Source organism: Lonchura striata, chromosome 2 (assembly GCF_050655825.1).
Source record: "Lonchura striata isolate lonStrDom1 chromosome 2, ASM5065582v1, whole genome shotgun sequence".
NCBI lineage: Eukaryota > Metazoa > Chordata > Aves > Passeriformes > Estrildidae > Lonchura > Lonchura striata.
The window spans coordinates 54,631,981-54,656,966 of NC_140704.1; the positions used below are offsets into that span (position 1 = coordinate 54,631,981).

General features: G+C 38.2%; 1 protein-coding gene across 1 annotated transcript in view; it reads left to right on the forward strand.

Annotated features, from left to right (window-relative positions):
• LOC110479360 (amphiphysin) overlaps nucleotides 1-24,986 on the forward strand; it is a 120,139-nt gene that overhangs the window by 38,478 nt on the left and 56,675 nt on the right. The window contains exon 2 of the mRNA XM_021546627.4: nucleotides 18,043-18,123. Within this exon, the coding sequence (XP_021402302.2) occupies nucleotides 18,043-18,123 (81 nt within the window). The remainder of the gene's footprint in view (nucleotides 1-18,042; nucleotides 18,124-24,986) is intronic.

Sequence of the window (24,986 nt, forward strand, 5' to 3'; positions counted from 1 at the left end):
TACTCTCTAGACCCTTCATCAGCTCCATTGCCTTTCTCTGGACTCTCTCCAGCATCTCAATGTCTTTCTTGAAGTCAGAGGCCCAGAACTGGACACAGTACTCGATGTGCAGCCTCACCAATGCCAAGTACAGGGGCACAATCACTACCCTGGTCCTGCTAGCCACACTATTGCTCATACAGGTCAGGATGCCACTGGTCTTCTTGACCACCTGGGCACTCTGCTGGGTCATGTTCAGTTGCTGTCCATCAGCATCTCCCAAGCAAGCTCCCATCAGGGAGCTTTTCAGCCACTCTGTCCCCAGCCTGTAGTGCTGCAGGAGGTTGTTGTGGCCCAAGGACCCAGTACTTGGCCTTGTTGAAGCTCATATTGCTGAATTTGCCTCCTCTATCCAGTCTGTCCATGGAATGGCATCTCCCTCTCCAGATCAGCAGATCAGCACTGCTGCCCAATTTAGTGTCATCTGCAAACTTACAAATGGTGCACTCGATCCCCTCGTCCAAATAATTGATAAAGATATTAAACAGGATTGGCCTAAATACTGAGTCTTCAGGAGCCCTGCTAGTGAGTGGCCACCAGCTTGATCCAACACCATTCTCCACATCTCTCTGGGCCCAGCCATCCAGCCAGTTTTTCACCCAGCTAAGAGTACACCTGTCCAAGCCCTAGGCTGCCAGCTTCTCCAGGAGAGTGCTGTGGAAGACAGTATCAAAGGCTTTGCTGTAGTCCAGGTCCATCCACAGCCTTCTCTTCATCCACCAGCCAGGTCACCTGTCATAAAAGGAGATCTGGTTGGTAAGGCAGGACCTGCCTTTCCCACGCCTGTGCTAAACTGGGCCAGCTCCCCCATTGTCCTGCATGTGTGGTGTCATCACATTCAAGATCTGTTCCCAGACACCAAGGTCAGACCAACAGGCCTGTATTTCCCTGGATCCTCCTTCAGACGCTTCTTGTAGGTAGGCATTACATTGGTTAACCTCCAAAAATCTGGAACCTTCCTGGTTAACCAGGACTGATGACAAAGGATGGAGACTATCTTGGCAAGCTCTTCTGTCAGCTCCTTCAGTATCTTCAGGTGGATTTCATCCAGCCCTGTAGACTTCTGAGTGTCTAAGTGGCACAGCAGGTCATTTTATTAATTCCTCCTGGATTACAGGCATTCTGCTCCTGTCCCTGTCTACCAGCTCACGGAGCTGGTTGATAACCCATCTTTCCATTGAAGACTGAGGCAAAGGAAGCATTAAGTCCCTCAGCCTTATCCTTGATTACAATATTCCACTTTGTATACAATAAAGGATGGAGATTTTTCTTGGTCATCACTTTGTTGTTAATGTATTTTTAAAAGCATTTTTTTAAATCTTTCACAGCAGTGGCCAGATTGAGTTCTAGATGATCTTTCACCTTTTTAATTTCATCTCTGCATGACCTAATGACATCCTTGTAGTCTTCCTAACTTGCCTACCCTTTTGTCTTTTTTTTCCCTGAGTTCCAGCAAAATCTCCCTATTCAGTCAGGCCATATATTCAGAGCTTGCCTTTTGGCACATAGGGATGGCTTACTCCTACACCTCTACAATGTTTTTCTCATGTCAATCTTCCTGGATCCCTTTGTTTTTAAAGGCTGTTTCACCCAGGAATCTCAGAACCAGTGTCCTGAACAGGCTGAAGTTTCCCCTCTGGAAGACCGAGGCAGAGGTTTTGTTGACCCCTTCCTTGTTTCACAGAGAATGAAAAAACATCATTTCATAGCTATGTGCCCAAGACACCTCCAGCCACCACATTTGTCACCAGCCATCTTCTCTGGTTTAGCAGAGCACCACCCCCTGTTAGGGTCACTTATCAGGCTGTGCCAGGAAGTTACCTTCCACACAATCCAGGAACCTTCTGCAACCTCCCAAAAGAACTAGTGATAGTGAAACCTCAGCCAGCTGTTTATAAAATGCTTCATCTGCCTCTTCATCCTGGTTGGGTGGTCTATAACAGACTTCCCTCAGGATGTCTGCCCTACTGGACTTCTCCCTGATTCTTATCCAGGGACACTCAATATTACCCTCAGCATCCTTGAGCTCTATCCAGTCAAAACTCTCTCTAACCTACAGAGCCACCCACCTCCCTCACCTGTCCCTTCTGAAGAGCTTATAACCATCCTTTGCAGCAGTCCAGTCTTGCAGATTTATAGCCTTGTGATTACAGAGGGCATCCCACATGCAAGGTCAGAGCAGGGGTGATCCTAGCAGCTTGATCTAGAACAGGGACTTGCTGTAAAGTGTAAAAGTTCTGAATACTGTTTAGTATTCAAACTGTTCCTGTGACAAGAAATCTGTGTAATGGCCCCATTCTAAAGTTTGCAAACTTTTAGCTGTCTAAAGTACCTGCTGTTCTGCAGAGAAGAAAAGATGCAGTCTTTGCATAAAGGCAGCAAATGCTGCTCATTTTGAAAGAAACTGGGTGTCAGAATAGTGCTGCAATAGTTCCATTTCATGGGCAAGGCAGGGATTAGTTAATTGGAGAAAATCAATCCAACACTAGCAACTTTGCACCTTTACCTCATGAGGTAAGAGCTGGCCTGACAAGTTTTTTAGATCTCTGATCCATGATCTTAAAAGTGTAAACTGCCTCCAGAGTAAGCAATTGTATCACTGCAAATACCTGTAGGGCCTTTTTCCTCACATAGACAGGATTTGGCAAAGAATATGCCATCATCCCATGATCAATTGCTCTGATCTTGTTTCAGTTTGTGTTTTGTGGGTTTTTGGAAGGAAGTTTCCTTCATTTTGTATAAAGTTGTTCATTTTCCTCTGAACGTGCAACAGCATAAGGCATCTGATAATCAGAATATTCACCCTGAGTGTGAATACTGTGAAGCCTTTGGTGTAAAACTAGATTGATGCCCTTCTGCTGCACATGGACTGAGGCCTAAATACCACATCTCTCTACATGGTTAATCTCCTTAGTCAAGAATCCAGAAGCTACCTGAGATAAATACCACCAGATGGACAATTTATCCCTGCAACTTCAGTTACTTTATTAAACCAGCTTCTGTGTTCTTACAATGCATGAAGTCAGTCATCTTTGTTAGTCAGAAACAATGTATCTATATGTTAAAATAATAAAACTTGTATGTTTTTCAAGTCACCTAAATACATCATGAGTTTCCTAACAGTCCTCAGTACAGGTGGGGTACTTCTGTATTCCCAGAAAAACTCATTTATATTTATATAAAATGTAATGTTATGACTGTGGTGCCTTTCTAATCTTTTAGTAGCTGCCAGAAGTTAAATTTATATTTATAAATACCTACAGTTCTGCATGCCTTTTAAAGTCATTAGAGTTCATTATGTGAAAAGCATCTTTTATCAAAGCATTTATTAAAAATCACTTAAAACATGTCTTTGTTCAGAAATTACTAGCTGCAGGAGCTATTTTACACAGCTGAAAGTTTAGAGCCAAAGGAAAAAAAAAAAAAGAAAGTCACTTAGAAAATTTCCAGTAAACTTTGATTAAGTTGTTTTTAAACCAGTAACTTTAAATTTTAACTTTTTGCTACATGAAATATGACAGTTTAAGTAGGTATGATAGATAATATTAAGTAGCAGTTGCCATATGTATCAGGATATTTTGAGGAGTGATAAAGAAACTAATCCTGCTTCTCTTTCTCACACATTCAGATCCACAAATCTAGTTACTTGAGTGAAATAAATGAGATGTGGACCTTTTTATGTATTTGTTTTATTTTCTTTTTTAGTTCTGTTTGTTGCTCAGTAGTTGTTTAGGCACAGTGTTGATGCATGACATCTACATTAAAGCTGTCCCTTTGGTGCATTTCATGATTAATTAAAGGCTGGCACAGCTGCTCAATGAATTCCTGTACCTCAGTTTTCTCCTCCAGAAGTTAAGGTGTTATAATCCAATCCTGAAGTGATTTTTAAAGGTGCTTGGACAACAGTTATTTAATCTGGTGATCATGGTGGATAGGAGTATTTAGACTGACTCTATATTTGAACTCCAAATGAATGAGACACTGAGGAATGTGTAACTTTTTCATTAGACATGTGCAGTGGTTTTTAATGGGATTTAGTCCTGAATATCAAACTGCTGTAGTTTAATCTTTTTTTCAGGTCAGGCAGCATTTTCTAATACATTTTCACATGTAAGCTGATTTTCAGTGCTTAACACATTTCTTTCGACCACTGATTTTTAAAAAGTATCAAGCAGTTTTAGGCATATTATTATAAGAGAAGCTGGAAAGAGCCTAGACAAAAGCCAAGAAAAAAGTTGAACATTAGTAAATTTGGCCACAATGGAAGGTTGAAGTCAGAGCATTTGGCTAGTGTAGAAAAGCATTGACTAAAGGCAGGAATGATAACACTCTTTAAGAAAGAATGGTGATAATTTTTTCCAATATTTTGCCACTGGATGTAGGACACAAGAACAGGAGAAAGACTAGAATTTTTTGCCACTCTCCCATGCTGTTCCATGATATTTGATGTGCAAATGACTTAGCATTCTCTTCCCCACTTATGTACCATATTCCCAGTGGCTTTCATAGCCTCTAGCATGTGCCATTTTCCTTCCATCTTATGTGTGATGAGAGATTTCTATTGAAATCTCATTGACACATAGCTTCAGTGTCAGTGGACAGTTTGCTTCTGAAGAGCATGAGAGGATTTGCAGCACCAGACTTACTGATAAGGGTCACTAAGGCTTGCCTTTGCTGCTGCTGTCTCTCCAGCGTGCCTTGGTGACTACAATAGCAGGGTATAAGGTCACAGCATCCCACTGTTATTTTATTTTCTCTCAATTATGGAAGTCATGTTTTCTAAATCTCCTTACACCTAAGCGAATTTGTGATATTTTTTCTTACCTGTCTAGTCCTCTTTCTGTATTGAAAATGTTTTTTTGTCCAGAACCTGATTTTTTCTCCTTGTTAATCTTTCTTGTCACTGTGGTATATTCCTCTGACTTGGTGTTTGTCATAGTAAGGACCCTTAAAAGGCATCAGAGTGTTGCTCCAGATGAACAGTATCTTCAGAAGAACATTGCAGTAAAATAGTGTTCCTCCTACCATTTATTTTCCATCATTGTCAGATAGGGTCCTTTTCTGAACCTCTTTTTGCCTGGAAAGTGTGACTGTTAGAGAGCTCTTTAATGGGTTGTTTTCACAGCAGCATGTTGAGTAGAAGGGAACTGATGTTGCCTCAGCAAAGAAAAGACTTCTCTGAAAAGAGGACCCTATATGTACTGTGCATGCTGCTGATCTGAGCATCTGCTTCCACATTCAGCAGCTCTGAAGGCTAATTCTGGAGTTTCATTCTGCAAGCTCCGTGGGAGAGGATGAAGTCCTACTTGTCTACAGTGTCTCAAATGTCAAAGCTGGAGCCCTGGCCACTGCTGGTAGTCCTTGATGATCTCAGCATCAGTTCAGTGCTTTTTTCCTTTTTGGTAGCTAAAAGTCCACAACCTGGGGTCAGGATGAAGAAATGATACACATAAACTCCTGAGAACAGGCAAACTTATCCTTAATAGAATTTAACAAGTAGAAATATACTATGTTAGCTGAGCAGCCTTAGAATACCTTAACATTGCAATGTTTGGCCTTCAGTTATGCAAAAATGCTGAATAATTCTGAAAAGCAGTGAGAAGGAAATATGGTAACTTTCTCCAGAAATAATGTGGCTAGCACATAATGCTAGCCATATTATGTCGGTTTAATTATTTCTTTATGGAGATGATCATGGGAAATTTGCAATTGTTAGGAGACTATGCCTTCACAAATTCTTACAGTAAGTCTATTTCTAAAAAAGGAAGACAGACCTGCCTGGCTTCAAAGGTTTCCCAAATTGTTAGATTTTTTTGAACCGAGTATATATGTTCTATCTAAATTTTCATACTTTGGGTAGCTCAATTTTTTGAAGAAGACTTATTTATCATTCCATCTAGAGAAGAATGAATTTATCTGGAAGTGTTCCATCAGTGTTACTGCCTTCCTTCAGATGAGGAAAGAGGAGGGAGTTTTCGAGCATCCCAGTGGTAAAAAGTACCTCATCAGCAATTTTTGCCATGTCAGGCACATCACTGATATTAAATGTGCAGTATTTTCATGATTTGTGAAGAAACAGTAAATTCCTCCACAGATGAGCATTAATCTGGAAAAAGTTTTGTAAAGCACTAGACAAAGTTATCTTAATTTACTGCATTACTATGTGTAGCATGACATGAGATTGTCATAACAGGTGGTGAAGTGTGTTGTTGGCAAGCTACCAAACCATGCTGGAAACATTTGGTTTTGTTTCTCCTGTGCTCCACTATATCAGTTCTGTTATGAAGGTTGACCTGAGTCTGCAGAGAGAAATCCCATCCTTGTTGGACATGAAGGAGCCTCTGAGTGGGCAGCGTCTTCAGTGCATGCTGGATCAAATGTGGATGTCTCTTTCTAGCCTCAGCCAATTCCTTTCCAAGAAGTATCTGTGGAAATGTCACAGATCAGACTGGAGGAAGCAGTCAAGGTCAGGCATCTGTATTGCTACTTTGAGCATATGGACTAATTCAGAAGCCAAACTGATAAGACACAAAAACACTAGTAGCCTATCTTGTAGAAATAGTGATGTAAGTGGAAGGAAAATAAATTAACCTGTTAGCTCTTTGACACTGTGAGATGAGATATAAGTGAGCTCTGTTAATTTACCCATGTCATGAATGGCTGCAGTCTTGTCTCAGGTTGGAATCATTTCTGCATAGTTACTGATGTAAATATAATATTGTGTTTAATTGTAGTCTTACAGGCAACCATTAGAAAAAGGTATTATATCAAATAAAAATATATTTTATATTTTTTTTTCCCAGCAACTCTGAAAATGTCTTTAAAAATTTGATCTGGTTCTTCTTCTACATTGAAGAAATTGTTGTCATTCATAAATTACCTCTGTCTGCCTTCTGTGATGAGAAATAATCAAGAGATACCTATAATGCTACCAAATAAGACTTTCCAAATTAATTTCATTCTACTGAAAGGATATAATTTGCCAGGAATGTTTTTTTACCTACTTAATACCAAAATCCATCTATTCTATTAAAAATGGGTTCTGTTTTATTTTAATCAAGGTCAATAGGAAATATTTTCACTTATCTTGGAACTGAGAAAATCAGCAGTGGGAATATAAAGAGAAATAGCCTGAAAAGCATCATTATTGAAAGTGAAAGCCTAGTTTCCTTAAATTCTGTTATCCACTGAAATTGTATCATCAGAGCTGAATAAACAAGACTCTGCTATATATGTCCTGTAGAACTAAACAGTGGGAGGATCCGTGTCCACTTAAAGGTCTGTTATGTTATGGAAGGAGATCTTTTTATTTGGTCGTGTGACTGAAAAGCTTTTTGTTTGATTTTTTTTTAACTGCCAACAGCCAAGAGCACCATATATTGCTGTGATAAATCCACAGTGAGTCTGTAAAGGACGAAGTTGTCTTTCTCTAGGTAGAATTTAAATGTATGATTAAGAAATGTAACTGTGGTACCTACAGATAATTTAAAAACTTATATATCTTCTTTGCTCAGAAAAAGAAATTTTATTCTCAAATTACCACACTGTCTGTTAGATATCACTGCAGAGGACTTTGGTACAATAAATTGTCTTAGTTGACTTGCTCAAGGGTATATCTTAGTGGCCCTTCTGTACAGGAGAATGAATTGTTTATTGCATTGTGGCTACTTCCAGCTTAAAAAAAATTGCTAAGTGTTTTTGTAGCTGATTTTTCTGTTCCTCTGACAAGATCTCAGAAGCATATTTTTAAGAAGTTCTAGATAGGCAATTACTTACTTTTTAAATAACAATCCAAATCTAATTTGAAAAGTTGCAAATCGAAGTTTTGTCAATGGCAATTGTTTTGTATTTGATTCTGTGCTTTTTATTCCTTGGAAATATGGTGGAAGAAAGTCTATCAAGTGTCTGCTTAAGCCTTTTTTTCCCTCATTCTTAAGCACTGGGAGTATCAAGCAAATAGACAGCAAAAGAACTAGCTGGTCACCAGGTAAATATAGCCATCAGAAGTTAAATTATACTTAATGTTTTGTGGTAGGATCTTCAAACAATTTGAGAAGATGGTCACCTTGTCTTCAGTGCTATAAGGGGCAGAAGTTCAGATAATCTCTTGCTTTGAAAAGCTTGCAGCTCAAAAGTTAGCAGATCAGGTAAATGAAATTGTCACGTGAACAAACTGAAACACTATCAAAGGCAGTAAATAAAATATTTCTTTTATTGTTAATGTTTTTTGAGGAAGCAATTTTAAGGAAAGTTTCTGCTCGACAGTAAGGGTAAAGGAAAAATCAAAGGGTGGTAAGAAAGTGGAGAAACTGGTAAGAGGGAGCGAAATAAGAAGTAATGAGGAGAGTGTGAATCTGAGTGCACAGCTAGTACCCCAAAGGCTGAGACACACTGGTCACTTTTAGAAAGCTATCCAGCTACTTTTCAGCTGCATTAGTAAGAACAGGCAGAAACAACAGATGAGAGGATTTTTCTTTTTTCTTTTTTTTTTTTTTTTTTAATTCAGCAGAGTAATGTTTTATTTGGGATGCAGTAAAGGACACAGAAATTCAGCCAAGGATATCACTGCTAATTATTCAGACAGTTAAATTTCTATCTTGTTCAATTAAAAGAAGTAATCAGCCTTTTCAAGAAGTATGAGAGCAACATAAGCCAGAGATTCTTTGCAGTTCTTTGAGATTCCTTTTTGTCTCATTCTTTCTCTTCTGTATAGCTCTAGTGCAGATCTTCTGAACACAGCAGATTTCTGTACTGCTAGTTACAGGAGGATGGCCCAGAGGTTAAGATGCTAGTCTAGAATAATCAGATTTTAGCATATGATTGTAAGTCTCTGAACTTGGTATAGAAGTTACTTGCCTTTTCTGTACTTTTTTTGCCCAATGTTAAAGTGATCAAAAAATGCACTATTATTGTATTAAGCAATTTTGTGAGGAAACAAAAGTTGGAGGAGCGTAGGTGTTACTATGCTATTAATAGTTCACTTCAGCAGCCACATATAGACTGCTTGAGTTTTCTCCTGCCTTGCCTCAAGCTGCTGTCATGTTTGCCACCTGCACAGAGGTGTTTGAGACATCCTGTGTGATCTGAGATGACCGTGGGAAGGCCAATGAATCAAACCAGTGATTTCTCAAAGTTGATTCTTTGTTTTTAGCTTGTTCTCTATTCTCTCATAATTGTTTCACTCCCACTTATTTCCTTCTTTCATTTATCACTCTTTTTTCCTCTAATATATCTTGATCTATGTTGTTTATTGTTTCTGTCTATTTTGTTTTCCTGTTTAAGCTACAATCTATGAAAATCACCTGCCATGCACCATTCCAGCATCTCTACCTTGATGCTGTCCTGTTATATAGGCTAGCCTCACATACAGTCTAGGGAACAGCTTTTTTATTGTTTTAAGCTGTACTGGGTTTTCACATCCACTGGGGAAAAGCACTGTTCAGAATACAGCCAGAGAGTATCTGATGAGCCACCTTATCATGTGGGACTTCATAGCATTAAGTCTTGTGAAGTTCTTAAGAGAAAAGCAGAAATCCCTAGCAGTATACTGACATAGCTGCTAGTATTCCTTCCCTTCTCATAAGCAAAAGGTAAACTTAAAAGCTCATCCTTCAGTCTCCTTGTATTTCTCCTTGTATTTCCAGCTAAGTTTTACTGCTGGACCTCTTAGGGTCACACTTAATGCTGAACAGTAACCATCTGCTATTGTGTTGTATTTTGCAAAGGTGTATACTTCCAGTAAAAGAAGTTTGCTGGATGTTGTAAAGAAAATATTGTGGTACACTGGAATATGCAGATCAGTGTCCTCTGTAAAGTTCTTTCTGGTTTTAACCAAATGATCAAGGACTAAGGTAGAAGTCTGTGGCTTCATTCAAAAAATAATAATAATCTTGTTTATTTCGTGGATCTCTTTAGAGAATTTTACATTATCTGGGCAATGATGAACAATTAGATTCTGTGATTTGCAGAGAGGTTACTATGATCATCTCTCATTGCATAATGTTCACATTTGTCATTTAGCCTTCATTTTCCCTCTTAAACTTTGATTATGAGAATGTAGCTTATCATAGTGGTTTATGCTTGTCTGGATATTATTCAGTACTCTTCTCATTTTTAAGCAAACTGTTCCAATGCATCATGGTATTTTACAATACTCAAAGCACCAGCAAGCAAAAGCTTACAAAAAATTAACAAAAGAAAAACATTTGTAAGAGAAGTACACCTTCTTGCTACTTTAAGCAGTGAATACCTTATCAGAACTTCACAAACAGCAGGACAGTCCATCCATGAGAAAAATTCACTGGGTCTATAAAATGTCTAGAGACAACATCAATAATTAATTGAAATTCAGTTTTGTTGAGAGTTTTATCTTCAGTTTTATCTTCCCTAGTCATCTTCTTTTGAGTTGGTTTGGAGAGAGGTTTGTTAGAGGTTAGATCCATACTACATGGACAATTAGTCTGACCTTTAGAGTTGTCTTTATGCTCTTCCATACTGAAGAGTGCCTGGTACCTAGCAGCTTCCCTCTTCCATTACTTAGGCTGTATTTCATGCATTCATGCAGTTCAAGAAACAACTTCTCTTTGAATTTGTACAGCAGAAATTGTCTATGTTATACATTAGGATAGCAGTTGTGGAGCTGCATTATGCCACTAAATGATACATTCCCAAATGCAGTTTACTGTGATGGCCTTCATTCTAGAATATGATCCACTGTGTCAAACTTGAGCAATAAAACTCAACTGTAAATGGTGGACAAATTAACATTATTATACCCAGTGTAAAGGAACATCTAGGAGGAGTCTGGGGAACTATTACCAGTACAGTAATAAATATATAAAATACATTACAGGACAGTGAAGATTTTCTGTAATTTGATTAATATTCAATTGTTCTGTGTGTCATTAGTAGTGCCAGTGTGCACAGAAAAAAGAACTGGTAACCACAGATGGCCTGAAGCTGATCTGGAAACCTGAGCTAAGTTCAGTCATTTTATAAGATTAGTAACAGAAACCAGCACCTCACAAAGTAATTGATTATAAGTGAAGAGCTTTATTGTAGTGTCTTTCTGCATTTTCTTTGGTAAAAAATTCATAGGAAAATGCTCAGTGTTCTGTATTAGTCAGGTTTTCAGGCTTTTGAGAGTCTGTCAATGGCAAAGGGATTTTTTTTCCACAACCTTGCAGAAGATATTAATGAGAACAGAGAGTTCAGCAAACATTTCACTGTCAGCTGTTGTTTTTGCAGGAATGCATTGGTGAAATAGGAGCAGGAGTACAAGGGTGTTTTTGGAAAGTGTGTGATTGTATAGTATGGAGAGTATGAAATTCAGTCAGCCTCTTAGAGAAGAAAACCCATTGAGCCTGTTGCATTAAAGCTATGCTGAGATCAAAATATTCATAGCAGAGCTGAAACTGCACAATACACTATGCTATTTCAGACACAGGAATCTTAACTCTGTCATAAAATGGTAATTTATATTTACTGGGTGTGTTCAGCACCAGAGAAAAAATTAACAGGTTTCTAAAAAATTTTATTGTTTTTCTAATAATGAAAATCCATCCAATTTTTAATCCTACAGTGTAACTGTATTGAAAAATATCTTATAATGCCTATCTTCTTTTACTGACCATATTTTGAGATTTCAGTGCTGAAGTGAAATGGAGACAGAAGAATGTAGACTTCAACATCATGACAGAAAAAGACTTTTTTTTATTAAACGCTGCCCAACTAGATCTTGAGTAGTTAGATATGAATTTTACCTCTTTGGAGAAGAGGCTTTCTATTAGCTAGACTAAACAAATAGGTCCATTAGCTTAATACTTATATATCTGTAACCTACTGTACTGTCTCTTCCTGCCCCTCTTTGCAGCAGAACATCTAAGCAACATCTTTGTAATGATTCTCCCTGTTTTCACTTCAGCATCCCATGTGCTAACTGTGAGGAGGTGGGAATCTTGTGTGGCTTCAGTGACTCTTGAGTATTCTCTTTCTTGTGCTTAACACCTTGCTGTCATGCTTGAGTGGGAGTCACTATATAAGTATTGAAATTATTTCTACACTGTGGTTAATACTTCTGTGTTATCTTCCTAGCTAGCTTTTATTTCTGGAACAAACAGGGTTTCTTAAATTTTGCTCCTATACTTCTCAAATACCATCTGGGTATCATGGACAATACTTAACATTTCTACTTTGACACTGTTTTATAGTTTTGTGATACTGGACACTTTGTATAGCATCCCATCGAATTAAAATAATTTTCTTTTTAAACACAGAGGTGTTTGTAGTGTTTATGTGGGGTTTTTTGGTAGGAGGAGATGGCTGGGTTGTGGCAAGATGTTTGGTGGGCTGGAGTTTTTTGTCTGTCCGAAATTACCATGAGGCTCTGGTAAGCTTGGTTCTATGAAACACAAGGCTCACTCTTTAAAATTTTTATAAGTTTAATAAGGTATAAAAGGAACAGTATCCAGTGCTGGGGTGCTTGGCAAGCTGCCAGAAGCACACCATTAACTATAAAAACCCTTCTTATATACTTTCTTATTGCATTGATCAAATGCACATTAATGAAGATTATACATATTCAAACATTTGAGTTTACATGTTCTGAGAATTCTGTATCTTAGTTCAACCCCCAGCCTTATCTTCTCAGAGTCACAATGCAGATATGATTTTGAGAGTGTCGTATTTTATTTCCTCACAAGGCCCCTGGTCTGTGGTTTAATAGTTACTGATAGCCAAAGGGTCAGTGGTAGATTCCTTTTTGCTCTTTGGGTGTTATTTGCCTGGTTTTTTCAATGTTATTTTATCATACAGATGTTCTAGCTGTTTTTGCAAGTACTTTCAATCAACATTAGCTATTTAACTATTGCCAGTTAGTTACAAAAAATAAAAGCATTAGTTATAATTTCACAACTACAACTGCTTCTGAGAAAGTTAACATTATAATAGACAGTACTCTATTTTAATATTTTGCAAAAGCTTAAACTGTAATATGTATTTATCCCACTAAAATATACAATCTACACAGGTATTAGGGTATTAACCATAAAAGGCTGACAAATTATACTGTATCAAATGCAGTTAAAAGGAGATTACAAACTGTGGTATATCAAAATAATTTACAAAAGCTAATTATAGCAGAAGATAATAACTACATAGTTATTTATAACAAGGCCATGTATTTTTGCTTTATGAGTTGATATATGCTACTTCGTAGTTGCTTAAGTTAAAATACAGTCATGCTTACTTCAAACTTAACCCATTGTGTTTCTGGGTTTTTTTTTAAATGCCAGATAAGCACTGTTGTGTATCATAACTGTTGTGTATCATATCTTTCAAAGCTTCTATTTTATAGAAGCCAAATACTTCCTTAAATTTTGAGAGCATTTGCTGATATCCATATGATGTTTTGCACAAGGATAACTCTAAAATTATTTCTCCGGCATGGCTGGTTTTCATTTTAACCAATTTCTGCCCAGAAGTACCATCTTGAAACTCCTCTGGAAAATTGAAAATATTAGTCATGCAGCCCTAGTATTTCTTTTACAGCTGTAAAAGAGTATGGAATTAGATAAAAAAAGAAAAAAGTTGTAGAATGGTGTTGTAAAACTGTTGTGGAACAGTGTTATAGATGCATGAGTGTGGATTTCTTGAGATCCAGAGCACTTTACTGTTCTCAAAAAAATTTGGACAGAGAATCTGTGACAATGGTTTCTAACTCTCATAAGTGTTTTTCTTGGGATTATTCTCTTATACCCTAAATTGTGCTACTTTTGGCAAATTACCTTAGCTTAATTTTTCAATATTTTAATGGTCCTGTTAATTTCTTATGAAGTCTTCTCTTGAGTAGCCCTGTCTGAGCAGTCATATCTTCCTACCCTGAGTGGTTTTAAACATGTTGGTTGTTCTTTAAGAATACTGATGTGTGCCTGGGGATGATATATCTTGGATGTCTGATGATGTCAGTTCCTGTCCACCCTGCTGCTGCCCTGCAGGAAGCTGATCTGCCCTTGAGGCAGCTTCTGGGTGGCCACAGCTTACATCAAAGAATCAGTTTCAGCACTGGGTTTTTTTCTTTTTCTTTTTCTTTTTTTTTTTTTTTTTTTCCTTTCCTTGAATTGCCATAGTATTAAAAACTTTTTTAGGAAATGATGGCTAGGCTTCTCAGGGTGGTAGTCTCAGTAAGCAGTAAAACACTCCTGCCTCAAGACAAGAGTTTTCAGTGTAATAAAGCTTTCTCAAGCTAACCTGTATTTTATTTTACTATATTAGTTTCTTCAGTATGTTGCAAGCACTTAACAACATTCACATTACAATTTTTCTAAAATTGCTCAGTTGAATTTAAGATCCTCATAAAACTGAATGTATTATATGGTAAATAAAGGCACTCAGAAGACTAAAGTCATATTTTTTAATCTTGCATCATCTGAAAGTTTTTTTGAAGATGCAGCAACCCCAAATGGAAATACTCTTGGTGACATTTAAAAATAACATCAGTCATGATTGATGTTCTTACTCAAATTTTGTGTCTTAGTGTAGAATATGTGTAGAATATGTTATGTCAGTACCACATTTCTTGGCAATTCCTCTCTACATGTTTTTACTTGACTGTATCTAAATTTACCATAGTACTAAATTTAGCTTTAACTTCATTCTCAGTGCTAATTGGACTTAACTGTTTAGGTCATATATTCTTAGCAACATGCTAGATGAACACTGATACTCAGATACTTTTTAAAAATATATTTTTCAGTTATTTTAAGAGGAAGCTTAGTGGTAGCTGAGTCAGTTTAATTGTATGAAATGAGGTAGCTTTTATCCTGGTTTATTTTATTAGGGTGAACATATTCATCAGCTATTTTATACAATCTTCAGAAGATTACAAACTTGAATATTGAACATTTACTGAGATTCAGTTAGTGTCCATTTATTAAATTTTTAAAATTTATTTTATTGTTCATACACATTGATAGATGTTCTCAAACGTAACCTCAAATTTTATTTCTCTGTATGGGTATCCTAAGAAAAAAATAATTGCTAGCCACTTGCCTTCACTAAGTTCTGGACTCACTCAAGCCCTTCAGGCTACCACATGTTCAAGATCTTTGATTCCTCTGCTTTTTTTTTTTTTTTTTCCTAATAAGCTGAAATCAAATCCATAATATGGATTACTTACCACTTGGGCCTAAAGTACAATATTATGTACTCATCAGTCCAGATTTCCACTCGTTAGCATGTTGTAGAGCCCTCCAAGTCTTCTGTGAAACACAGTCTATCTACCCTTCTCCTGTCCACATTGGCCACCAATAAATAGACTGTGCTATTCCTCTTATTAAAGTTAATTCTTGTCTAGAAGGGTGGTCAAACTGAAGCTTAAGAAGGGGGTTAAGCACTTGCTGCTCCTGAGCACAGCCTTCATTTTACCATTAAGAACTATCAGATGCTTTCCAATGACCTGTATGTTTCAAGTCTATTTTCCGTCATTTTAAACCTAGTGCTACTTGCCGTTTCCTAACCTTAGCCATAGACCAAACCCTGACTTTAACCCAGATATTCCACAGAACAAGATGAACAAGATGTTTAAAATTTATTTTAGCCTGTCCATAAGTTATGGACTTAGAGTAACCTACATGTATGGCAGATAAGCCTTCATCTGGCTTTGACCCTACCCCAGAAACACTCTATAGGTGCTGACCTAACTGAGCAAAAATAAACTATAAACTATAAACTATAGACTTCTATTGACAAGCAACTTCCACTTTGAGGGCTGAAAGGTAGGTCAGTTTCTGTCAGTTTCTACAACTGTCAACCTGGCCACTTTTCTGTTTAGACTACCAATGTAAACTTGAGAATGGGTTGGTTGTAAAAGGCTGAGCTACACATTCATTAGTCCATGGAGTTATATGGGTGGGATTTAAAAGAACCTGTGAGAAATAGTTTATTTTAGCCCCAGTCTGGTCCACTGTCTCTATATGGAATTGTGGGGATGGGATTAGGGTTGCTTTTAGCAAAAGCGTAAGTGAACCCCAGTTATCTGTGTACATGGCATGAGCTGCAGGACTTCCATAAGGATAAGTTTCTATGAGTCTCTGGCTTAGAACTTTTAGATCCAACCATATGATATATATAGTTTTCATTTGGATTGGGAAAATTGAGAAACTATGCTACAAATTATCTGTATTAAGATTAGGGTTGGTGTTTGTAGAGGCTAAATTGTAACACTGCATCTTGGTTCAGCTAAATATCTGTATATAAATGGAAAGTTGGCAATAGGATAAAAAATCCCCAAACCATAGCAGGTAGCTGCTACGGGAGGTTGTTCCCTTCTGAGCCTTGCACTCTTGGTCCTGACTGCACATTTGAAAATGTGGATGTGTGCCATTGATATGGGAAAAAAAGAGTCTATCATGAAAACTTTTGATGCTGTAGTTTATTATCTATGTTATGAATACTCATACTACATTTAACATGCTTCTTGCTTCAAATGTGGTTTGAATGCATTGCCATGGTCAGGAGGCTTACCTGGCAGCCACCTCCTTGAAAAGAACATGTTGGATTTTCAGAAAGCCCCCTGGTATGGATCAAAGCTCTGCCACAGTTAGGGGCAGCCTGTTTGCCTCATTGGTGACAAGGAGCAATGTGAAGGCCTGTGATGATTCAAAATGTTACATGATTTCTCTTTATAATTTTCTATGATACATATTAATATTTTATGAAGAGGTTTGTGATGAGAGTGTATGAGATTTTTGGGATTAGTTAACTGTCTTAAAAGCAACTAAAAATGCCCATATATGCCAGAAAATGAACACAGCTATTGGCAGCAAAAAGCTAGTCTATATATTTTTTTCTTCTCTGATACCATTCTTTCAGTCTTTCTGCTGTAATTATGTCAAAACTTCCTTTCATATGCCATGTCCACAGGTAGTGTTGTATCACCCTCATGATTATCTTGACCTCTGGTTTCCACAGTAGCAATGCTCATCACCTCTTTGTGCAGCCTGATTTTGTGCTGTGAGGCTGGCTGAACTTGGGAGAAGGAGGTGGTCCGAGAAAGAATATGGTAGTACTGGAGCTGTACATTCTTTGTTTTGAGAAGAATAGGTTATAATGTTTATATGTTTATTCATAGCATCTGCTAATTGCTACTGTTTCAATTTTGTAAGGCTTCTGGGTTTCATTTTGGTTTTGTTTTAATTTGTTTGGTTTTGTTATTAACTGTGCAAATAGATAGTTTGGTCAATTTATAATGGGAGAGCAGTCTGAACATCAATCTGTGGGATAGTTCATTCCTACAACCAAGTACTCTGTAAAGATTTAGGGATTGCTTACCAGTAGGGTGAAGCCTGTTTGCAGCTATGTTTAAGTCTTCAGTATTATAATGAATGGATAGCAATGGGATTTAATAATAGGATGCATTTATTGTGGTTAAATACAGTGCAAAGTGTAGCTGCATCAAATTACTTTGGAGATTGCTGATTGAATAGCCCTTACTGTTGAATTATTGTAGCATGATTATTATCTAGTGGATGACAATCTACTTATAAATTAATGAGGGGAGCAAAATGAACACTATGTTTTAAATAAGCATCAACCTTACAGTTCTTTAATTTTTATGACTATAAGTTGAAAATCATGCAAATAAGAATAATGTTAATACTGTTCAATGTAATGAGAAGAACCTGATGAGGTTTTTTCTTTCTTTGTCTGAACTGGAGGACAATTTGTAGTGCCAGCAGAATTCTCTCATTCTTTCTTGCTTTGAAAAAACAAGAACCCACACCCCCACCCTCCTGCCTGTGGTAACTACACCTGCCTTTTTTTTTTTTTTTTTTTTTTTTTTGACAAAATAGTTTCTTTTGTGAATTTTGGAAATTGTAGAGAACAAAACATTCCCAAAAGTAAAATGCTATTTATATCTAACTGCAAAAATGGAAATGTTGAAAGTAGCAGATGTTTTGATTTGTGTTATAAATATTAAATTATTCCTTATTCTTTTCACTATAGGTTCTTCAAAAACTAGGAAAAGCAGATGAAACGAAAGATGAACAGTTTGAAGAATATGTTCAAAATTTCAAACGGCAAGAGGTCAGTTACTTTTTTATTTTCTTTAATTGTGTCTTAAGAACACAATCTTGTTTAACATTAAACTTGCTGATTTTGAAGGTGTTGCAGGGGAACAGGTAAGATTTTAATTTTTGGTGGGTACAAGATTATGTTCTGCAATTTTAAAACACAGATAACAATTGCATTTGTGCATGCAGAGCGCTAAAATATAGGCTGAAAATGAAAGGACATTTGTTGTCATATGTAACATCATGCTTGAACTGCTTGAGATCAGAGTGAGATTACATTTTCACCAGTAATTAAGAATAGAACTCAACCTCAACTAAATGCAGCTTTGTGGTTGCCTTGTTACAAAGAAGTATTTACATGGTTTCATTTTGTGGATTACTTTCATCAGTGCTGTATAATAATACTGATTTTATAAGAGTGAGTAGATTAATAGTTTCAGAGTGCACATGTGTTGTGAAGTTCCCCATGGGTGCTGAGGTCTGTGGTGGAAGTGCTGATGAAGCCTAACTAAGCAGCAATGCTCAATTACTCTTAATGTTATAAACACAACGCAGAAAACCAAAGGTGCTCCAAGGAGTTTATAATCTACTCCCAGTGCAATCCTAAATTCTAACCCAAATTACTTGTTGCTTCATTGGACAGACTTTCTGGCTCTGAGGTGATGAACTGCAATTTATTATACAGTACCTTTCTATCACAAATTAATACCTCCCATGAACTGTGTTAATACCACCAAGAAAATAGTCTTGTTACATAAGTATGAACTGACATATCTGTCATCTTTGTGAGCTGTTATTTAGAGCTCCTATAGAAAGGAACTGGAGACTGAGAACTACTCCCACACATTTTACACAATCTAAAATTTGGCTCATATCAGTGTTTACAGTTTCTGCTCTGAATCAGTCCTATTCTACCAAATGCACTTTCCTCCTTTCCATGTAAACACAAAGCCAGCATCCTGATTGCTAGAATGCTTATTAACTCTTCTGCATCTTCGCCTTTATTTTCCTCTCAGTGTAGAAAAGAGGGATGTTTCAAAAGCTATTGAGCTTTCCTCTTCACCAAAGAGAAGAATACTGGGAAATAAAAGAACCTGTTTCTCTGAGGGTAGTTCCTTCCTCAAATTTCTTGAGGTTGGGAAGATGGTGGCGTTTAATAGAAATTTTGAAACCCTACAGAGATGCTATATTTTCCCTTTTCTTCCCTTTCCATTTTTGCAAGTCTTCTTGACTTGACCTTTTGATTATTCAATGTTGTTGCTTATCCTTGTTGTCCATATCCCAGCGGCTGGCACAGCTAGTAACTGTGTTTGTAGCAATAAGGTACATCTCTGAGGGGTTTCTTCAGCGTAGGAGCAAATAGAGCATCCTCATGAAGAAACTGAATTTGTGGTACTTTTCTCTTTTAGTTCAAAATTTTGAGACTATAAAGAGGTGAAAGAGGAAAAAAAATCCTTTGAAGCAAAATGATATCTCACGTATTGGGTTTTTTTCTGTCCTTTGCCAAGAATTTTCTGTAATGGTGGTTTCAAGCTGTAAATCTTGCTTAGGTGCAAGGAAGATATTAGCATTACTTACTTTTTATTTCCTCATTCTTTGATTTATATAAAGGCAGTAGTAAACAGTAAAGGACACTGCAGGAACTGCACTATGCTAAATCCTAAATGCGAATGTGCATTGGGACCAGAGAAAGAACTGGGGAGGGAGGGGTGACTGCAAAGGGAACTGCTACACCTGTCACGACAGTCACATGCAGATTGGGCTAGGTGCACTGACACACAAATCAGGGAGACTGTATTTTATGAACTAGTCACACATGCTTCCTGTTCTTTCAAGAAGTGCTGTTGTGCTCGATTCTTCAAATACATTGGGGAAAATGCTGCAAAGCACTCTTTCTGCCATGTTCACCAAAAAGAAGCATATAGTTTAAATTTTCTCAGTTTTGTCCATGCTTTGATCTACAATTTAATGGCAATGTGTAGCTATCATGCTGAAAGTGACGCAACAGCAATGCATGTATGAAGCATTACAATGTGCATCTGAATTATCACTCTTACTGATCAATGCCATGCAGAACTGCTGTCTTCTGTGAACTCAGGCAGCCATCTTTTCTTGGTTTACATTCAGTCCTGCTTTCAAGTTCATTCTGCAACTCTGGAGGCTTTAGATAAAGAAAAGTCAAATTCTAGACATAAAGTCTAAAAAGGCAATCTGGTAGCTGTATCTCTGTGCTGAGGTTCACCCAACTGTTGCTGTGGGCCATTCAGTAGGCTTGCAAGAACAACCAACCTGTTAGAGGCTGTGCCATTTTTTCAGTTTCCTCCAGGGTTGTCTCTGTGATGGTCACTGACCTAACAAGGCTATGGCAGAGGAAGTTTGAGAGGAGGTCCAAGCTTTACTTTGTTTCTTGCAATCTCACTTACCAATGATTTGTCTGTTCCCTGGCCACCTCACCTACCATCGGTCCATTCTGAGGAACACTATCACTTCAGTTCTATCTCTTTTTGCAAGTTCTTTGTTGCAGCTGGTGCTATGTGTGCCCTGGGAATCCTGACAAGCTGAAAGCTGTGAAAATGATCTATCTTGTTTGCCTGCATTACTGAGCATGCAACCCTTGAGAGGTCAACTAACCTTAAGTATAGAATGATCTTTTTATTACTACTCTCCCAAGATAATAAATGAGTACTCCCAGTTCAGCCCACTGAAAGGATAAAGGAAAGAGCATAGTGCTCATTATCCAGGAAACAGAAAACTGAAAACCTGAAATCTTTGCCTGAACAGTAGATTAGATGGTGGGCCTGTACCAAACTCAGAAGAAGGCTATGTGTAAGGATACATGCATGTCATGGTTTGATACGGGCCAACGACCAGGCACCCACAAAAGCCACTCACTCACCCTCCCTTGCCACAGCTGGGCAGAGGAAAGAAAAATTTAATGAAGGCTTCATGTGTTGAGATAAGGACTGGGAGAAAACAGTCCAAGAGCAAAACAGGCTGATCTTAAAGGTACAAAGTGAATTTATTACTATCAGAGTCAGAGGAGGATAATGAGATGTAAAATAAACCCTTAATAAAATAAACTCCCTCCTTCCCACCAACAGTGCAGGGAGACAGGAGGCTGAGGGTTTTGGTCAGTTTGTCACCTGAAGCTTTCCTCCACTACTCAGGGAGAGGAGTCCTTCCCCTGCTACACCATGGGGTCCCTTCTCATGGGAGACAGTTCTCCATGAACTTCTCCAGCATGGCTCCAAATCTCATGAGCAACAGTCCTGCGAAAACTGCTGCAACTTGACTCCTTCCCATGGACAAACAGTCCTCCCAAAACTGCTGCCATGTGGGTCACTCTTCCACGGGGTGCTGTCCTCCAAGGACAGGGTGCTCCAGCCTGGAAGCAGGAGCCTCCCTCTCTCCACAGTGTCTCCCACTGGATCACAGCCTCCTCCAGGACATCTACTCACTCCAGTGTGAGCATCTCCCCCATAGGGTGCAGGTGGATCTCTACATCTCCCAAGGACTTCCACGGGCTGCAGGGGCACAGCTGCTTCACCATGGTCTCACCACAGCCTGCAGAGGAATTCTGGCTCTGTCACCTCAAGCACCTCCTGCCCCTCCTTCTCCACTACCTTGGTGTCTCCCTGTTGTTTCCCTCACATGTTCTCACCGCATCCTCTTCTCTGGCTGGAATTAAAATTGCACCACCCCTTTGTTTTCATTTTTTTCTTAAATATGTTATCACAGAGGCATCACCAACATTTCTATTTGGCCCAGCCTTGGCCAGCAGCATGTCCATCTTTAGAGCCATCAGGGATTGGCTCTGCAGGACATAGTGGAAGCTTCCAGCAGCTTCTCACAGAAGTCACCTCTGGCTGCCAAAAACCAGGTCATGCAAAACCAATGCAGTGCAGCAGATCCATCTGGAGAAAACAGTCATTTAGATTCCCCAGTCATCCATTCCCATCTCTTTCTGAATACAGTTGGATAAGAGCCTCTTCTGGACTTGACAACCCAGACCTGAATTACCCAGATGAATCACCATGGAGAAACTGAGTAATCCCATGTCCAGAGAGAACAGAGCACAGTTGCTTTGCAGAGCCCCAGGACTTACTCTATAAAAACCATTAAGCTCCTGCAGCTGATGACAACAGAAAGACATTTAGATTTTAAACAATTAATACAGCCGGTTTTCATCATCCAATTAAACTGTAAACTGAAAATTCCCACTCTAAATCAAAGCTTGTGGAACATAAAAATTTCTATATGACAGTATGACACAGCTTTTCATTATATTGTAATAAATTTCTTGAGATTTAAACATTTATCTCTGCACAGCTAATTATAAATATGCTCAGCCTCTTAGTAGACTCTGAAGTTCAGAATGAGGGGGGAAAAAGTTATTTTCTGCATAATTCTCTCATTTCTGTTGTGAAATTATCATCAATGGCCATTAGGATTTACCCGAAATTCCATCTATATTGTGTTTTTCAAGGAATTGCATCTTACATGTTCTTTTTTTACAGGGGATATAGTAGCAATTACCTTTATCCCCATGTATATTTTAATGATTCACAGTCATTAAAACTCACACTTTATTGTTCTAAGAGATCAATATTCTATTTCATGTATATGCATATTTGCCTCTTTTTCTACATGTATTTATAAGGCTTCTTCTACTTTATATACAACAGTTAAAATATATTTTAGTTCTTAAACCCATAAATATTATGTACATGTATATGTACACACAGGAGATATAACAGTTGCTACTACAAAAGCAGCTTCCTATGGCATGTTATCAGAAAAAAGGCAAAAAGTCAAAGGCTGTTTGTTGTTGGTAGTTTATAGAATTAGGTAAAAAAGAACCTTTTTTTACCATTGTTGCAGTTCTGCTTCTGTGAACTGTTTTACTTAATGTGCACCTAGTAGTAAGAGCTGCTCACTGGGTGTAATTGTTATGGTTCCTGAAAGGGCTTATCCTGTCAAAATCTTCTTTCACACAAGCATGCTTGGCTGCCTTACAACTGTGTCATGACATTGTCTAAAAGTTGGTTTATGAGACATTTTTTGAAGTGTTCTTTTTACATCATCTGTGCCACTGACTTTTAAAAACTTACTCATGAATTAAGATACCCAAGATGAGATTCATCACCTATTTATAGGTGCCAGATGTGCCTCACAGTGTCCCACCTGGCCCCCAGACATTGCTCCAGATGAAGACACATGGCTTTGACCACAGTCCCACATTATACCTGCTATCTTGACTACCATGTGGCATCTTCAGCTGTCTTTCAGCATGTCTTTCAGCAGCTGAACCTTGTACCTAGAGAGTAAACCAGTTCCAGATTGCAACACCTGAATGTGGGTGTCTGTGTTTCCAAGAGTTGGGTATTCCCTTGATACTTGTGGTGAACTTGGGCAGCAGGGTCTGGGAGAGCAAGGCAAAAACTCATCAGTTTCCCAGGGACATCTGTGGGCCTTAATGTCTCTGATCAGCCCTGTTTGGGTCTGTTAATCCTGCATGTGGACCCAGGGGTCCCATTTTAGCTCAGCCCTTGGCATAAGTTACACCATAGACTCATTCCCATGCCTAGGGAACCCATGTTTCAGCTGCATCTCCTGCTGCTCCCATCTGGATCTCTTAGACAAATCCTAGACCTGGTTCAAACCCTCACCAGGTTGTGGGTTGTCAGTGAATCCTCTTACCAGTCCCTTTTTGCCCACCTGTCCCAGACCCTGCAGGATGGCACCCATGAGTGAGGGCAGAGCCTCCACTGGGGTCACTTGTTGTTCCTGGTGCAGCCCCAGGGTACCAGGGGTACTCTTGTGCGGGTTCTAGGTTAGCTGGCTAAGTTGGCATCTGTTGCCACTTGCAAGGCCCTAGTGTGGCCTCCCTGTTTTCCAGTTGCTGTTCAGCAAAGCTGGTAGGTCTCTAAGGACCAGCTTTGTTTGCTATTTTTGGATTTATCACAAACAGCACTAGGTAATTATGCTGGAGTGAATGGTTTTGAGTGGAGTGAATGGTTTTGACTGGAGTGAATGGATTTTCTTAATTGCTCTCCTGACTTCACAGGTTGCTCTTTAGACATCTGCATTGGTTCTATGACAAGGAGAGACACCCAACTTATGTAGACAGTGATAAGTGTTTTAATCTAGAGTTGGGTGAAGGACATGATTAAGAAAGGGAGCTTCAATATGTATTACAAATAATAACATTAAATTCAGTCTATGTTTTGCAAAATCTTATTTTCTCTAGGAATTAGTAATTATTTTATATATCTATATAACCATCTTTAAACCTATCTAAATGTCCCCCATTTAGACCCCCTTCATTTTACAGGTCTTGTATGTAGTGTTGAGACGCATTAAAAAATCCAGATAATAAACAAAAAGTGAACTTGAAAATTACTTTGGATGGATGACACTCTTTTCTCCTTAGCTGATATTCAAATTTTCTTGGTAGTCTGTAGAATCTAATACTAACGTGCAGGTGATTCTTGGTACTTATTAAGCTGCAACTATTACATGCTCAGTACAGTTCTGTCCATACAAGACTCCTCTGCTAAATAAAAGTGATACCAAGTGTCTCTGGCATTCCCAAGTAAACCAGACATAGAAAAACACAATCTAGATTAGAGGGAGAAGGCTTTATTCTGTGAGCCAATAAGTCTTTACATTCAGGGTGACTGAGTCTGACAAGCATTTGGGGTAAACCAGAAGTGTACTTAAGATACTGGATGATCTCTAAATCAAATACACTCTATACCATGTATATATACAAACCAAAAGATACATTGTATTTGTGACTATGAGAGGGATTTCTCTGCTGATTCCATTCTGTCCTGAAATGTGTATTTAGTAATTATCTTGTGTCTTAAGGGC